The sequence below is a fragment of the Equus quagga genome, chromosome 2 (assembly GCF_021613505.1).
Source record: "Equus quagga isolate Etosha38 chromosome 2, UCLA_HA_Equagga_1.0, whole genome shotgun sequence".
NCBI classification, from domain to species: Eukaryota; Metazoa; Chordata; class Mammalia; order Perissodactyla; family Equidae; genus Equus; species Equus quagga.
The window spans coordinates 51,124,058-51,143,025 of NC_060268.1; the positions used below are offsets into that span (position 1 = coordinate 51,124,058).

Sequence of the window (18,968 nt, forward strand, 5' to 3'; positions counted from 1 at the left end):
GAGTGCAGAGTCCTTTTAGGGCTTGCTGGAGGCACACAGGGGCGATTGCACCGACCCCCAGGGATCAGACCTCGCCCCAGCCGTATGCCGCTTTCTGCTCTCTGCCCCAGAGCGAGAGCGCGGGAGTGGACCAAGTCGGCGCCCCGGAGGGAGGCTGCCCGGGATGTGGTAATTCTCGCGGGAAGATGCATCGTTGCCTCGGCAACGGCGTCGCGGTCGCGAAAGATGGCGGGGCGAAGTCTTGGCCTCAGGGTCAGTTCAGCCCCAGACTCCTAGGTAGCAGGCGGGCTAGAGGAGGCCCAGCCTCATTTAAGATCGGGTCTGAAAGTCTCTCTTTTCCAGAGACGGAGTGTTTCCGGGACTCCGCTCCCGCCACGCGTTCAGCAGCCTGCTACACCTCGACGGGACCTCCTCGCCAAGGAGGAAGAATATAAGTAAGAAATTCGGCGGTTCAGCTTTCCTTTCTTTCACCTAAATGAGGCCACTTAACAAGTACTTTTCCTGTGACTGACTGGATTTTGGGACCACTCGCTGTCTAGCATTCTCTTCTCATGGTCCCATTCGCTTGCCCTTCTTCATCTTTTCTCTTTGACTTGAGTTCCCCTGCGTCCTAGAAGGTCTTTGAAGTGGGCAAACATTTAACGCAAGAAACATGTTCGTCAGCAAGATGATACTGCTAGAAGTGGTTTGCATAATAAGAATTGCCACGAATAGTTCAATTTCTAGTTTAAGAAATTCTACTTAATTTCGATTTCCTAGAGTTTACGTATGTACATTTCTCTTAGCTTGGTTTCTAAATTGAAAGCATGTTTCTCAGGGCAGTTGGAATTACCGTTCTCATCCACGTTTGGTGGTGTTGGGAGTTTCCGTATCTGCGCTCAGTGTAACTGTCCTGACAATACGTGCTTTCATTCTTGGACCACTTCCCTCTTCATCCCCCAGTTTTCACACAGATGCAAGAGTAATCTTTTAATTTGATTGTGTCACTCCCTTGCCTAAAACTTTGCAATGGGTTCCTGTTGCACTTCAAAAGGGCTGTCAGATCTGGCTCCTGCCTCTTGTTTGATCTTGTGCTTTCTTCTTTGGCCTACCCCTCTCCAGCCTCACTGGCCCTTAGTTCCTAAAGTTTTTTCCTTCTCTTTCCTTGACGGCAATCACACATACCTTCTACCTGTAATTCTCAGAGTAGCCTTCCTTGCCTATGCTAAGTAGACTCCCTTGCAACTCTTTTTAAATTGTCTTATTAATTTTTCTTTGCAATTAGCATGGCTTGTTACAATAAACTTATTTTTTGTTTATTTTTTGTTTATTTTTGTATATTTGTTTATTTTTTGTTGTCTTCCTCCACTGGACCATAAGTTCCACAAGGTTGGAGACTATGTCTTTTGTTTGCCATCGTATATACCCTTACAAAAAATTATATTTTAACAGTTCACTTTCTTTTTAAAGTAACTAATTTACTTAAAAATTTGGAGAACATCCTGACAGTTCCTCAAATGGTTAAACATAATATTACCATATGATCTGTACTTAAAATTAAAACATATTTAAAGTTAAAACTGACATATACTGTCTTTAGATGAACTGGACACATGCAACTTGTCATAGCATGTAGGAACATAATCACCCTCCTCTATTTGATGAAATGGGCCTACTATTCCAATTCAAGAGTGTACTTAAGCGATGGATCTGTTGTCCAGATACAGTTCTGAATCAGCTGTGCTCAAACCCCAAACGGTTATTTTTATTATCATACACCAGATAGCACTGAATAGCTGCATTGATTAGGTTAATTTCTTTGGTTATTTAAGGGTATATTTTGCACCTGCCTCTGGTATGGTGTTAGGGATATGGTCCTGCTAAAAGTCAGACATCTATAGGAGCTATTGTATTTTAGCAAAAGTTATTTTGTGGTGAAGGCACCCAGTTGTTACTTGTTCTGTTATCTGTACTCTGAAGTGTGCAAATCTGAGGCATTTGAACAGAGTAGCTCCTAGGCTCTACCTGAGCTTGTAGATCACTTCTGCTCCATTCAGAGGAGTAAAATGTCTGGCTGGGGATTCTTATAGGCAAGAATATGAGTTCGTGACAGAGTATTTTGCCACATGTTGTCTTCTCACTAACCATATTGGGATGTCTTTTCAGTAGGTGGAACACAGCTCTTCCCAGGATTCCCAATCCAGAATCTTCTATAATCAAATAGTTGGAGGAAGTAATCACTATCTGAGAGGACAGACTAAGGAATATGCCAATCAACCAAGTTGAAAAATTTGCCAAGCTTCATGCCTACATCATAAACCAGAGAGCTAAGCAATGAGACTATGTGACATCTGTTTTAGTTGGTCTTAATAACTTGTAGGGTGAGCTTCCCTCTGGCAACCTGCTGTCCATGTCAGTTACATTGGATTTGTAGATTAATTTGCAGAGAACTGACATCTTTATGCTATTGAATCTTCCCCTCCATGAATATGGTACATTTCCATTTACACAGGGGGGTTTTTGGTGTCCTTTAATAATGCTTTGTCATATTACTACATAAATATCTTGCATATGTAATTTTTTTCAAGGTACCTTATAGTTTTTGTTGCTATTTTCTAATTGCTTAGATGTGTAGGACCATTATTGATTTTTGTATGTTGATCCTAAACACATTTATATAGATATAGATTGTCAGCTCTGCTTAACTCTCCTGTTCATTCTGTAGAGTCCCTTGGATTTTTGATATAGTTATATCATATGTAAATTATGATAGTTTTGTCCCTTTACAATTTCTCATGCATCTTCTTTTTTTCTTGATCTGGTTAGAACCTCGAGTGCAATATGAAATACAAAAAGTGATGGTGAGCATCCTTATCTTGGTTATGATTTTAAGGAGCCCACTTTTAATAATTTATCACTACATTTGAGGTTTGCTGTAGAGTTTTGGTAGATTTCTCAGGCTTAAGGACACTGTTTCCCTTATTTCCTGTTTTGAATGAATGTTAAATCTTATCAAATTTTTCTCCCCCAAATTAATTTAGGTGATGAAATTTTTTTTCACTCCCTTGTTTAATGTTTTAACATACTGAACTACAAAGGTATTTTTCTTGTTTTCCTTTAAAAAATTCTGGATTTGAATGCTTTAATTTTATGTAAGTTTTTTTCATCTATGAACAGAAGTGAAATCGGTCTTACACTTTTTTCTAGTTGTTTTCCTTTCTGATTTTGATATCAGTGTTATCCTAGCCACATGAAATAAGTTGAGTAGTTTTCCTTTTTTGTTTTATTCTGTTCTTGGAAGCTTTTTGTAATTAGAGATCATCTGCCCTTTGATAAAAATTGTGAAACCGAATCTGGTGTGGGTTTTTTTTTTTTTTTTTGCCTATCAATTCAGTTTCTTTAATAATTATTGTTTTCAGAATAAATTTTAGTTATTTGGTAGTTTTTTAGAAAAGTGTCCACTTCATGTATATTTTTAAACGTATTAGCATAAAGTTATTCTAACTATGCTCTATGTTTTAAATCTTTACTGTATCTGTAATCTTATATACACCTTCTTTTGGGGACTTTCCAACACTGTTTATTTTTATCTTCTCTCTTTTTTTCTATCAGGCTTTCTGGGAGGTTTATATATTTTATTGGTCTTTTCAGAGAATTAGCTTTTGATTTTATTGCTAATCAATTTTTCTTTAACTTTCATTAGTCTTATCTTTATTATTTCTATCTCTTCTAATTGTGGTGGATTTATTTTTTCCTTTTTTGGCTTTTCTTATTTTTTAATAAATACATTTAATTTCTGTAAATTTCTCTCCAGCTACAGATTATCTGTAAGGAACTGTTTTGATATGTATATCTTTTGTGGTTATTTAGTTTTAAATATTTTATGATTTCCATAGTGATTATTTAGGAATATGTTTTTTAGCTCCAAAGCTTATGTTTGTTTTATTTTTGTTATTTTTGAATTTACTTTTAATTGCACTGTGGTCAGAGAATGTGTATAATTTTGATTTTCAAAAATGTATTGCAGCTTGGTTGTGACGAGGTACCATGTTCAATTTTTGAAAATATTCTGTGTGTTCTTTGATAGAAAATATATTTACTATTTGTTGACTAATCTGTTAGATCAAGCTAATTAATTTTGCTGTCCGTAATATTAGTGTCCTCACCTTTTTTTTCCTACTAGCTGTATTGGTTTCTGTTAGAGGTATACTAAAATCAACTATAACTGTAATTTTAAAAAATTCTCTTTATAATTGTGTCCAGTTTTGTTTGGGGGTTGTATTGTTTAATTTATTTAAATACTTGAGATGAATTATTCCTTTCCTTATTACATAGTGTCTGTTACATCTTTTTCCTTCATTTCATTCCTTTATTTTCATTCCTTTTTTCATTCCTTTATATTCAAACTTTTTGTGTCATTTAGCTTAAAGAGCGTTTCTTTTATATCTATCTCATAATTTCTGCCTTCTAATATGTGAATTTATATTATTTTGTTTATTAATTTGAAGTTGTTTGGGCTATCTTTTTGTTCGTTTGTTTTCTATTAACTGTGCCTTTTCTTTGTTTGGTTCTTTTCTGTCTTCTGTTGGGTTGAATGAGTTTTCATTATGTCTTTATTTTTCTTTCATAAAGACGTTAGAAATGCTTTAACTTGGTTTCCCCCTGTCTGTCAAGTTAGATAATACTTCCTCTTTGTTTTGAATACCCCTACTTGTTATTGTTATAGTCTCTACTAACTTAGACTTATCATGATGTTTTATAATTTCTTTGCTCTTCATGATTCAATTTACTCCTTCCTCAAGTGTAGAACCTTCATTACTTCTCTCTGTGAAAACCTGAGTCTTCAATTCTCCAGTCTTTTCTGAAAATTTAGTTACTTCGCGCTTGTTCTTCAAAGACAGTTTAGCTGAACACAGATTTCCAGATGGCCAGTTTTTCAGCCCCACAGTCCATTAAAGATATCATTTCCTTGCCCATTGGAATCTAGACTTGTTGATGAGCCACCTGCTGTCAGCTTTTTAGATAATCATGCTGGGAGACTATTTTCCTCTGTTCTTTTTAAATAGTTGCTTTGGTAATTTAAAGAATATTCTCTTTGTCTTTGAAGTTCTGCAGTTTCGCTATGATGTGTGTAGGTGTGGATTTGTTTTCTTAATTCTGCTTGAGATCCATACCTTTCTGCATTTCTGACAAATTCTCAGCATTATCTATTCAAATATTGACATTCCCTCCTTCTCTGGGATTTCCTTCTGCACCTCTGTTAGGGTGATATAAATCTGTCTTTGCGGTACCCTCTGTCTTCAGTGGATGTTAGCCTCTGACTCCCACACGTCCGTCGGTTTCTAGCTGTTAAGCTGTTTTGGCTTCTGTTCCTGTTTACTGCTCTCACTTTGAGTTGCTGCTTTATTTTTAGTGCCAGGGTATTTCCCTTGCCTGAGTTTGAGCTTTAGCGGTATTTACTTCATTACATTTTATCCTGCATTTCCATGGGTTTGGAGCAGAAGAATAACATTCTGAGTCATCCTGGTCTACTGTATTGACCAGAAGCTTCTAATGGCTCTTGTTAGGGAAATGTGAAAAATCAGGTGATGGCATTTAGGTGCAACTTTAAGTCTTTATTAGATATTTTTGTTTTGACTAACTCATCCTAAGATGTAAAAATATTTCTTAAAACATCAGACTGGTTTAAGAAGAAAATGGTACTGCTTTTTATTTCCCCTCTGGGAGTGGGGGTCATCAGTCATTTGTGATACTTCTGAATCACATATCTAAAACAGACAAATAAGATATCTCGTTTTTAAAGTTGCGCAACATATTTCTTTCATATCACTTCAAAAGAGGCTAGATGGCCTAGAAATGTGACCTATGAATAGAATAAAAAAGTTATATGCTTTGGAAGATGCTTATTATAGTGTTAACCTTTAAAAGTGAAAAAGGGACTTGAACCAACAGTAGGGACAGTTTAGTATGTTATGTTAGCTTCAACTCAGAATATTTTGTAACCATTTAAGGCACTAATTATAAAGATTATGTAGAGATAAACATATTCCTCTATATTGTTATGGGAAAATGTACAAAATTGTATATATACTATAGATGAAATTTAGAAGGGAATATTAAAAATAAAAATGATTGGATGATGGTGGTAGGATTATGAGCAATTTTCCCTTTAAAAGCAGTTTCCTTCAATGGTATTGCCATTCTTGCAGTCTAAATGGGGCCAAATAGTTTGAAAATTTTTTTTTTAAAAAGGAGTGGCACGGGGAGGTCAAAATAATTACCTTCATTTCTGATGAAGCTGATATTGAAGTACCCAGCTGAGGTGCGAGCCTCATTAGATGTGCTCACTAAACCCCAGATTCGCCTTCCCAGTCACAGCCACACCCCAGACCAATGCAGGCCTCTCCCTCACCCTGCCCCGCTCCTGTCGCCAGTTGGAGTTGATCCCAAGAAGATGAAGAGTGGAACTGAGTTGAATCTGCCAGTTTGTTCTTCCTAAATAAGTCATTTCACCTGAAGTGAGGGCCAGAGAGAGGCCAGGAATTCACTATTTTGATTTCTACCATGAAGGAGGAGGAAGCATGGGGAGTTGGAGATAAGTGTTCTAATAGGTATGTTAATTTTAGAATAAAAATGTCATGTGTATGTTTTGGCATTTGTTGGTTAGCTAAGGTGTAGTTACTGAAATTTAGTTACTTTTATTTTTGTTAGAATCTTCAGTATATCCAAATTATTAAATTATTTTCTGCTTTTAGGCGTTTAAATGCAGAATTGGAGGCAAAAACGGCTGATCTGGTTCGACAAGCTGAGGAAGTAATAGTAAGTAAATGCACAGTTATTAGTAATTCCACGTAAGTGCTAGTTTTTTACCTTTTAACTTGATGTATAACATACGTATGAAAAAGTACCCAAAGCATAAATTTTCAGCTCAATGAATTATCACAAATTGAACATGAATATATGTATAGGTTTGTGTATAGATGCATGTGTATGTTTTTGATAAGCACACATTTTCTAAGAGCCACTGAAAAAGGTCTTTTCTATTTAGGTGTTCCTATCATCTAATTAATAAGAACATTAATATTTAATAATCTTTCCCGCTATTTTAAGATTAATATGTGAGATTGGCTATGTAGAATTAACACTGGGAATTCAGTAAGGATAGACATAAAATAGTCTGTGGACAGAAGCTGAATAAAGGATAACAATTATTACTAATATTCAGATGGTAACTTGTTTCTCAGACTCTGCAGCTGGGGAACTCAAATTCTTAGGGCTAGACGTCATCACAGGAAAAATGTAGAGGCTCTATCACTAGACAATGTAAGTATATATTGCCCCATTCTGGGTACCACGCTGCTTAGTCCTACGTTAGCATTTTTCCTCAGGCATCAACATTCCCATTGTTAATTGATAGGATGTAGTAGCATTCCTTAGAGGAATAGGGTGGCTGCTTTCAAACCTTTTTTCAGTTCTTATTCTCATTTAATTCTATTTTTTTCTTTTAAATCCCCTCCCCCACCGTGGAGTCGTTGGGGGCAAGAAAGTATAGGCAGTATTTTATTTTAATGCCTTATACAGAGCCATTATTATTAGTTCAGGAATAAATATATATAATATTTCAGGTAATATATTCAGATAATGATAGTTACAGGTTTGCTAGGTGCATTTGTAATTAAATATTTTATTAAAAATAAATATTTTCTTACATCTTTTAGTTTTTGCCAGTGTCTGAAGAGCAGGAAAATACTTAAAGAAACCCAGTGTTACAGTGGAAGGAGGGATTTATTATGTATTCTGTTCAAACAGTCTTCTAATAAGGGCCTTTTTTTTTTTTCCAAAAAAGAGTAGACCAGGAAACTGGGAAGGGCTGGGAAAGGGCAGAGGGCATTCTCGCCCCCACAGAAGTAATGGATATAACTTTTGCCACATTGATGAACTTTTGTTTACTCACTTTCATTTCTTTTTTTTTTTTTAAGAATCTCTGAAATTTTTTTTTTTTTTTAAGATTTTATTTTTTTCCTTTTTCTCCCCAAAGCCCCCCGGTACATAGTTGTATATTCTTCGTTGTGGGTCCTTCTAGTTGTGGCATGTGGGACGCTGCCTCAGCGTGGTTTGATGAGCAGTGCCATGTCCACACCCAGGATTCGAACCAAGGAAACACTGGGCCACCTGCAGCGGAGCACGTGAACTTAACCACTCGGCCACGGGGCCAGCTCCTCACTTTCATTTCTTGATATATCTTTTCCAAAAGCTTTTACTCTTAGTGCTTCATTTTTAGCATCTGTGAGCTTTTCTTAACGTTGAAGCTTTGCATGATTTGAGACGAGTCTTTCTACCCATTAAACATTTCTGTTTTTATTTCTTGTGAATTTAATTTCCTTTGCGTGTTACATAAGATGAAAGACTTTAATGTAATGGAGAAGCAGGAGTCAGATAAGATCATATAAAGGCATTGACACTCTCACATTTTCCCCTTAGAATTGACTTTTGTAGGGGAGGAGGACATTTCCTCTCCCCAAATGGGGGTTCGTCTAGCTGGAGAACGAATTAAATTCACATGAGACAGAATAGCAAGAGAAAATTAAACAAAGCTTTATGAGGAACCATGGCCCGGGGCCTTTCTTCCCGAAGGAAGAAAGGGCACCGAAGAAGTGGGGTGCACAGAGTGGTTATATAGCCCCAAACAGGGTGTTTCACATGTGATTGAAATGTCCCTCCCACAATAGTCACAAGATTGCCCTGTTGGCACAGTGCTTGATGGACACAGCAGGTAATGGTCTGCTATCTCGGTGGGCGTAGCAGGAGGCAAGTCTATGTCTGGGGCTGGGCGGTCACTGGTGAGGGCAGCAGCAATCGGTTCCTAGCCTAAGGAAAGATGCTTAATCCTTAAGGAATGCCAAAATTGGGAGGGGGAGGGAAGTCAGTTACAGGAGGTTACCAGACTAGCACAATAAAATGCAGATTTTAAGTCCTTGCCTTTGGTATTGATTAAGAGTTTTTAGAGAGTAGGTCATCTCCTTTCTTCTTCCTGGTACAGAGAGGGAGGCACCTTTTTCAGATAGAGATTTACCTTACAAATGTAAACGTGTCCTAACAAGGGCAAGTTCCACTCCTCAGAGCCTCCTTCCCTGTCCCAGTTTATCAAAAGCAATCAGCCTCAAATAATCCTGATGCCAAAGAGACATATCTTGGGGTGGCCAATTTCAGGTCCCCACACTTTCTTAACCCAGATTGAATGAAAGGTGAAACTACATGATTCCAAACCTTATTTTTATACTGTAGCATTTATAATCCTGTGCCTTGATTTCATAGAAACTGTGGACAACTCTGAAATGATTAATTATGAGAAAGGCACTTGAATGCATCCTAGTTTTGTGTTTTTCCTTCCTATATGGCTTGTCTTTACTCATTTAACTAGAGAGATCAGCAAGAAGTACGATCTAGGCCTACTTCAACACAAATTAAATCATATGAAGAAGAAGATGATTACCGTTTAAGGTAAGTGACAAATTCTCAAACACCTCTTTTTTTTTAACTGGGTAAATGCTGTAAGATATTTTTCTTTTTTTAAATTGAGGTATAACCGATGTACAGCATTTTAGTTTCAGATGTACAGCATAATGATTTGATATTTGTATGTATTGAGAAATGATCATTACAGTAAGTCTAGTTAATGTCCGTCACTGTACATAGTTACAGAACTTTTTTTCTTGTGATGAGAACTTTTAAGATCTACTCTCTTAGCAGCTTTCAAGTATGCAATACAGTATTAACAATAGTTGCCATGCTGTACATTAAATCTCCATAACTTATTTATTTTATAACTGGAAGTTTGTACCTTTTGATTCCCGTCACCCATTTTGCCCAGACCCCAACCCCTAGCCTCTGGCGATCACCAGTCTGTTCTCTGTATCTAAGAGCTTGGTTTCTTTTTTTTAGATTCCACATACAAGTGAGATCATATGGTATTTGTCTTTCTCTGCTGGCTTCTTTCACTTAGCATAATGCCCTCAAGGTCCATCCATGTTGTCGCAAGTGGCAGGATTTCATTCTTTTTTTATGGCTGAATAATATTCCATTGTATGTATATACACCACATTTTCTTTATCCATTCATCTGTCAGTGGACATTTAGGTTGTTTCTATATCTTGGCTATTGTAAATAAGGCTGTAATGAATGCTGGGGTGCATATGTCTTTTCGAGTTAGTGTTTTCATTTTCTTTGGATAAATACCTAGGAGTGGAATTGCTAGATCATATGGTAGTTCTATTTTTAATTTTTTGTGAGTCTCCATACTGTTTTCCATGGTAGCTGCACCAGTTTACATTCCCATGAATGATGCACAAGGGGACCCTTTTCTCCATGTCCTCATCTTATCTCTTGTCTTTTTTTTTTTTCCTTTGGTGAGGAAGATTTGCCCTGAGCTAACATCTGTGCCAATCTTCCTCTATTTTTTATGTAGGATGTGTCTACAGCATGGCTGATGAGTGGAGTAGGTCCTCACCCAGGATACAAATCCATGAACTCAGGCCACTGAAGCAGAGTGTGCAGAACTTTAACTACTTGGCCATGGGACCAGTGTCATCTCATGTCTTTTTGATAATAGCCATTCTAACAGGTGTGAGGTGCTATCTCATTGTAGTTTTGATTTGCATTTCCCTGATGGTTAGGGATGTTGAGCTTCTTTTCATGTAGATGTTGGCCATCTGTATATCTTCTTTGGAAAAATGTCTATTTAGATCATCTGCCCATTTTTTAAATTAGATTTTTTTTTGTTATTGAGTTTATGAGTTCTTTATATATTTAGGATATTGACCCTTTATCAGATATTTGGTTTGCAAATAATTTCTCCCATTCAGTAAGTTGCCTTTTCATTTTGTTGATGGTTTCCTTCGCTGTGCAGAAGCTTTTTAGTTTGATGTAGTCCCACTTGTTTATTTTTGCTTTTGGTGTCAAATCCAAAAAATTACCGCCAAGACTGATATAAGGAGCTTACTGCCTATGTTTTCTTCTAAGAGTTTTATGGTTTCAGGTCATACATTCAAGCCTTTAGTCCATTTTGAGTTTATTGTTGTATATGGTGTAAGATAGTGGTCCAGTTTCATTCTTTTACATGTTACTGTCCCGTTTTCCCAGCACCATTTATTGAAGAGACTGTCCTTTCTCCATTGTATATTCTTGACTCCTTTGTCATAAATTAATTGACCATATATGTGTGGCTTTATTTGTGGGCTCTCTATTCTGTTCCATTGATCTCTGTGTCTGTTTTTATGCCAATATCATACTGTTTTGATTACTAAAGCTTTGTAATATAGTTTTAAGTCAGGGAAAACACCCTTTTTTTTGATGATGTATGTGGATCTTTTATTATATAAAACTTTTTTGCAGGTAAGTATTTGAAATCTGTAACTTGAAGAATACGTAATATATAAAATACTAATAGCTGGGGAGTTCTACCAGTCAGACAAAATGTAAACCCTTCACCTACTTTATCTCATTTAATTCTCAAAGTATTTTGAAATAAATATTATTGTCCTCATTTTAAACATGAGGAAATTGCAGCTTTGAGAAGTTCAGTAGCTTACCCAAGGACGTAGAGATAGTATGTGATTTCACTGAAATCCAAGCCACAGTTGATAAGATTTCTAAACCTGTTCTCACAGATTCTGCCTTTCTTTTAAAATTGCATATGAAGATTAGGTAAAAATAAACAAATTAGCAAAAATAAAATATATTAGATCTTTTCTTTCCTTGAATTTTACATGAACTTCAGATATGTCAAGAAATTAGGGAACCAAAAAAAATTTAGGAATAAATTTAACAGGAAAAGTAGAGGATCTGTGTGAATAAACCTATAAGATCTTGTAGTAGGGGCAATGGTGATCACCAGATCTTCCAAGTCTCTTGCTATGAGCAGAAGTCAAATCATTCTCTTCCAAGCCTGAAGAGACAGGAGTTGGTGTCTGAACTTTCAGCTAACTCTTTCTTTGCCATGATCAGTGAAAATTTGTTTGGCAAAACCTCCCAGCCTGGTCTCTGGGTGACCATGTGGAATATAAGGAAAAAAGGGCCTCCTCTCTCTTTCTGCTGCTACTTTGGGTTTGTTAAGCCCCTGAGATTTGGGGTTAATATCTTAGCCCGTCCTAAGGAATGCAGCAGTTGGCGTTGAGAGTAGGATGCTGTAAGTGCGGGTTTAGCTTTGTAGTCAGGTGGTAGTGGCAAGGAAACTGACATTGGAGGCTGGAAAGATAGAGGAATGCTGGTATGTAGTGGCAATAAATTTAGTAAAACTGTCACCTTTGGTAAACTGGGAGGCAGAACAGATGTCTAATGAACTTGTGCTCTAGGGGAAGAGATGGGAAAACAGTATTAGTAAGCACTGTTACTATTAGCTGTATTTGGTGCAGCGTTATAAGAAAGACAAATTGGGAAAGAATTGCCTTTTTGCAAACAGACATGAAAGGAAATATGGAGATTCTAGGAATTATAGGCCTTGTAATATTGGAAAAGTTGCCTGCTTCTAATTTTGATGAGGTCCAATTTATCTGCTTTTTGGATGCTTGTGCTTTTGGAGTTACTCTAGAAATCCATTGCTAAATCCAAGGTCATTAAGATTCACTCCTCTATTTCTTTATAGGAAAGTAGTATAGTTTTAGCTCTTACCTTTAGGTCTTTGATCCATTTTGAATTAATTTTTGTGTATGGCATGAGATAAGGGTTAACCTTCATTCTTTAGCATGTGGATGTCCAGTTGTCTTAGCACCATTTGTTGAAAAGAGTATTCTTTCCCCCATTGAATGGTCTTGGCACCCTTGTCAATAAGCTGACCAGAGACACAGTTTTATTTTAGGACTGTCAATTCTGTGTCATAGATGTGTGTATCTATTTGTATACCAGCACTACACTGTCTTGATCACTCTTGCTGTGTAGAGTTAGCTGCTTTTAGACCTCAAAATTATGAGAGAAAATTGAGACAAATCTTTGAGTAACAAAAGCCTGTTAAAGCTCAACTTTGAGGCAAAGATCAGAGTAAAGGTATGCTCTTCACAACTATTGGTAAAACTTTCCAATGGATTAAGGTTCTTCAGGGCAAGGATCATATTAAATAGCACCTAGTGAAACTTTCCAGTTGGATAAAATGGCTCAAGGCAAAAACCTAACTAAAGGCATATTCTCTCCATAGAAGCCTGACAACTTCAAAGTAACCCATTTTTAAATTGGTAGGGGGAGAGAAAAGTGGAGGATGGACAGAAGGATGGAAGGGGAGAGAGAGGTGTTCAAGGTAAAGTAAAGAAATAGTCTTGGAAAGAACCGTGGGTGTGGTAATGACACAGGGAACTGACTGGAATCAAATAGTAAGAAATGAGTTTTTGAGAGTTGTACTAGCGAAGAAACTTTGAGTGATGGACTAAAACTGTTTGTGACTACTTAAATCTTGAAAGAGTTATGGGTCCTCTCAGTCTTCTAAGATAAAGAAGCAGGCTGTGAGAATTGCACAGCTGTTAAAGGGTATAACGTTTAAACACCTAGAGGGCGTAGAAACAACAAAGAAATGTGTAACTTAAGTGCCAGTATATTCGTCTCATACTTGAAATATTGGAACATCAGTCATTAGGTCAAAAGTTTTATTGCATACAATCCAGCAATTCCTCTCTAGAAACGAAGACCTGTGTCCTAGCAAAAACCTGTATGCAAATGTTTATTACAGTTTTATTCATAATTGCCAAAAACTAGGGACAACTCATATCTATCAAGTGGTGAATGGATAAACAAATTATATGTTAATGCAGTGGAATACTACCTGGCAATAAAAAGCAATGAACTACTGATAGGGCAATAACACGACGCTAAGTGAAAGAAGCCAGACTAAAAAATGTATATACTGTATGATTTTATTTATTTGACATTTCAGAAAAGGTAAAAACTGTAGGGACAGAAATCAGATCTGTGGTTGTGTGGGGCTCAGGGGGAGAGAAGGGGATTAACTACAAAGGGACATGCGGGAACTTTTTGGGATGACAGAAATATTCTCTATCTTGGTTGTTGTGGTGGTTTCATGACCATATAAGTTTGTTAAAATTTATAGAACTGTACATCTAAAAAGGGTGTATTTTACCATATGCAAATTATATCTCAGTAAACCTACAAAAATAATCTTTAAACACCATTGGTGCCAGGTTCAGCTCTTGGTGGTACAATGGTGGATAAATAGACCAGGTCCTGCTCCCGAGGACTTAATGCCTAGTATGTTGCTTTTTAATGGTTTTTGAAATTTAAACAAATTCTTCATAAAAAATACTTTTTTTACATCATCATTTGATATATACATATATATGTGTACGTATAATGTGAAACTATTCATCCTTATTATATGTAACGCTCTCCAATATTTTATGGAAAATGATGTTTAACAGTTATCAAAATTCCAAAATTTGGATTACAAATAAAATTTGGCACAGCTTTTATCCAGTAAATGAAAAGATTGAAATGATGGTAACGACAGCTAATCCCTAGTTTCTGTTGAAGCAGGTGAGAGACTGATTTCACAAGCATGAAAATAAATCTGTTGGTTTTCTTTTACTAAATTTTTTTAAGTGCAAAGTGGTGGTGACACCTCTGTTTAGATCAGGCGGCTCTTTTTTTTTTAATGCTACTGTTTGAACAGATGGCTTGTACCATGTGAAACATGGCGCTTGACTATTGGGAATTGCTAAGGATGGGAGGTAATTCTATAAAGAGACAATCCATGTTAGCTTGGATCAATGATAATTCACCTAAATGATTATAGTCAGGCAGTCTATATTAGACTAGGTCTTCAACATCCAGGGTTCCTCTGTCAAGTAATATGGTAGGGAAATAAGAATTTAGTTCCCTAATAGTATAGCATACATATCCCTCAGTCTGCTGGAAGCAAGGTTCACCACACAAATCATTTAAATCATAAAACACGCAAACCTTTCATGGAGAAGTTTTACATAAATAATCAGAATACACTGATGCACTGCATGACGATGTTTCAGTCAATGGCAGACCACATGTGTGACAGTGGTCCCATAAGATTAGTACCATATAGCCTAGATGTGTAGTAGTCTATCCCATGTAGATTTGTGTAAGTACGCCCTGTGATGTTCACACAATGACAAAATTGCCTAACAACACACTTCTCAGAATGTGTCCCCGTCATTAAGCAGCACATGATTGTACTGTTTAGTTGATTTTTCATGGAAATACACTAGCAAGTAATAGCACTCTGTTAAACCTGAAGGAGGAACATAACCGTTAAATGTCTTTTAGCTGATAGGTATGTGTATGTGGTGGGGGAGGCCTATGGAAGGTGTAGAAAATGTAAAGAAATGGCAAATATTATTTAAAATGAGGGTGATTAAAGAGGACACTTAAAATTTGTATAAAATTTGAAAACCTTTCATGTCATATGTGAGAGTGATTCTTTAATCTCTGTAATTTTAAGATACTTTGAAAGCCTTGTCTTTTCCCCAGAGCTATTTCTAGTTCTTTAAGAGGTCATAGTCATATTTAATAATATCCATCTAAGCATATCTTTGTGTTTAATATTGAAAAAACCTATATATGACTAGTTCGAGAGGTGGCATCTGATGGACAGAAATGTTGTTTTTCTGTCCTCTACTATGGGTAGGAGTTCTCAGGGGTTTGATGTAATTTCTTAGTTTTTTTTTCGTAGCAACAATAGATACTAACTTGGTAGGTTTTCAGAAATATTAACACATGTGTTGGCGAGGATCTAGAAAATTGATGAGGGGCAGGCAAACTTTTCCTGAAAAGAGCCAGAGAGTAAATATTTTTGGATTTGTGGGCTATGCAGTCTTTGTCACAACCACTCAACTTTCTGGTTTTAGTGTGAAAACAGCTCTAGACAATGAGTAAAGGAATGGATGTGGTGGATTCAGCGTGTGGGCCATAGTTTGCAGACTCCCATAATCACTCTTCATTTTAAACTACAAACATATTTTGTCCATAAAAATGAATTGTATTTTAGATGAATTTGTTAATACAGTTAGCAAATATTTAGTGCCAATTTAAGAGTTTATATGCCAGTTACTGTGGCAAGTACTAGGCATAGAGCAGTGAACAAGGCAGACATGATTCGTACTCTCGTGGAGTCCACAATGTAATGGAGAAAACAGACATTGACCAAGTATTTAAATGCATTAGACAAAGAATAACATTGGGTGAGCTCACAATAAAAAGCCCTGTTTGTAAAATAGGTAATCCTTGTGTGTAGCCAATAATCACTCCTTATGATTTCCATTTGTTAAAATTTGTGCTGTACTTTCTTACAACAATATTGACATCATGGTACATCTTCTCAAAGGTGAATTATTTAACCAAAGCACTTTTCTTGTTTGTGACACTCATTCAAAATCAATTAACATGTGCGTAATAGAATTATAGCAAAGTCTACTTGATAGTTGTTTATTTTCCCTTTCAAATATAATTGCTGTTGAATTTTATCGTGTCTCAGCCTTAGTATCACCTATTCTTAATTCATAATGCTTATTTTTGGTCTGTAGAGGTCTATTGTCATCTGAAGGGACAGTTCATGTACATTCGGAAACTAAGGTATGAAATCAAACTTTGTGAACATAATTACATTCTGTAGAATTTAGGTTACTTTTCAGACTTTTCTTAGGCAAAACAGAGAAGGGGTATGGCTTTATAGAAATAGAATAGAAGCCTTGATACTCAGAAGAGATGCCTTCATGAACTGTTGCTCACATAATAAATTGAGTTCTTTTTTGTCTCATACTTTCACAGAACAATTTGGAGAAACATTGGAAAAAATTCAAAACGAAATGAATCTGTAACCAAGGATTTTTAGTTTTCTCGCTGAAGCTCAAATTTACTAGATAGAAGGCCTGAAAAAGAAAGTATTCATATACAAAGACGGTGATTTAAAGGTTTATTCATTCATTTAAATATTTACAGCGTAGAGATCACTATTCCAGGTGCTGTGTACACTGGGGTCTGCAAGGTCCCCACCCATGGGGATCTAGGACAAGTGTACATGAAGGCCTGTCTGGGGAATGATCAGTGAGGAGGACTAAATTCTGAGTCAGGACATCCAGTCTAACATTCCACTAGCTAGCTGAATATCCTTGAATCTTTGGGACTCATTTTCCTTATCTTTGAATCTCTTGGTCCTGATGAAATCTAGGTATTTTCCAGCTATACAATTCCAGGATTCTTTACAATACAATTCGATTAATTCCATGAAAATAGTAATGCTTCTATATAGTAAACTAGCAATTCTGTGTATTAAAAAATTGCTTTCCTTGGCAAATAAATAGAATCTAATTAATCAGTGGTTTAAATTCTTTTCATGTAGCCAAAGACCAAAAACATTGATCCACTAAATAAGGTTCAAAACAAACTACACTCTGCAAATAAAGGAAGGAAAACAAACTCGAGGTATAGTAGTTTAAAAAGTATTAGTTTTTTGTTTAGTTTTATAATTCACAGTATCATCATTCTTAATTATTAAGCTCTTTCTGTTTATCCAGATCTTTTTATACCCAAAATATACAAAATTACACTGTATATATCTTAGTCATATTCAATAATTTGAAACGTTTTCTACTCAGATGTGTCTTGCAGCATTTAATGAACATTTTGTATTGTTTTCTTAAACAAAATCGCTACATTTAAAATTTTTTGTGTTATTTTTCGTGAGATATTTTCTTAGAACTGAAACTAGAACCTAGGTGTCTTTCTCTGCCTACTTCTCTCAAATGGACTAAATAGTTTTATGCTTTTTGAGCATTTAACAGAGCACCATTACATTTTTGTGTATATTGAGATACAGAATGACTTGGCATGCTCTAAATAAGACTATAGTACAATTATAATTTACATTTTATTGTTTTTGGTGAGAAAGAATTCAAGACTATTCTTAGTATTTTAAGCATAAAAAGGGGACCCAGGAGCTCTCTAGAACAGGAGGCCTAGAACAGGAGGGCCACACCTGCTGTGGGTTGCATCAGCCAGCTTCTTATTCACAGGAAGTCATTAAATTTACATGTCTACTACTTCCCCAAACTGATAATTACATTATAGTTCTGGGAAAATCTTTATTAGTTCTTGTCTTTTAATTGGCTAAGTAATTTTTTTTTTAATAAAAGAGAGAAAAAAATAGAGTGAAGGGATGAGGAAGAGAAAATCTAAAATAGATTGACAACAAGAATATACAACTATGTACCGGGGGGCTTTGGGGAGAAAAAGGAAAAATAAAACCTTTAAAATAGATTGATAGAGGAAAAGAAAACATATACTACCTATATACATAACTGGAAAGGATTATCTTATTTTCAGACTTCAAGTTTACCTTTTAAAGAAAAGATTGTTTTTCCAAAATAAATTTGAAGCCTTTGCTTATGTGTCAAAAGTAATTTTGGCTTTAAAATAAGTAAAAATTTATAATTACGGCTTTGGAACCTTGATGAGTTAGGCCTGGCCCAGTCCTAAATGCCTTTAGAAGTGACTTCTGTTTCGTATTTATTCCTTTACCTCATTAAAAAAGTCAAATCCAACTTTTTGGTCAACTTTGATCCTGGTTAGAATGTGTTTCTTCAGGTGGAAAAAAATGTTGAGTTTGAGCTAATAACTGTTCATTCTGTAATGCTTTCTCAAGAGGTATTATTCTTCAGTGTCTGCAGAATTATGGCTAGAGCAATATCAGTTTTTACAGTTCTTCTCCAGCGGCATGTAAAATTAAAAGACACAGGCCGGATTTGACTAGGTCAAACTCAGTACTCTTGGTTTTGCTGTTCACTTGTTCAGAGGCAATGTCTAGACTAACGGGCCCCATAAAGCCTTCCCTAGCTCTGTGGTTGTGTGATTCAAAAGGACTGAAAGTCTGCTAAGTCTCTTAGAATCCTTGAAAGTAGCAATCGTAGATTTCATCGTAAATTTAAAATTCATAATAATTTTTATCTGCTTTGTTATTTGGA

At 36.0% G+C, this 18,968-nt stretch overlaps 1 protein-coding gene across 3 annotated transcripts in view; it reads left to right on the forward strand.

The window, feature by feature from the left end:
- Positions 1–205: 205 nt before the first annotated feature.
- Positions 206–18,968, forward strand: part of TEX9 (testis expressed 9) — a 51,119-nt gene continuing 32,356 nt past the window's right edge. Inside the window, exons 1-6 of one of the 3 annotated variants that reach the window (XM_046655415.1) lie at positions 206–252; positions 343–434; positions 6,735–6,798; positions 9,401–9,480; positions 16,533–16,581; positions 17,348–17,430. In XM_046655415.1, the coding sequence (XP_046511371.1) occupies positions 226–252; positions 343–434; positions 6,735–6,798; positions 9,401–9,480; positions 16,533–16,581; positions 17,348–17,430 (395 nt within the window). In that variant the 5' untranslated portion in view covers positions 206–225. The remainder of the gene's footprint in view (positions 253–342; positions 435–6,734; positions 6,799–9,400; positions 9,481–16,532; positions 16,582–17,347; positions 17,431–18,968) is intronic. The other 2 variants (XM_046655417.1, XM_046655416.1) reach the window with 2 other exon arrangements.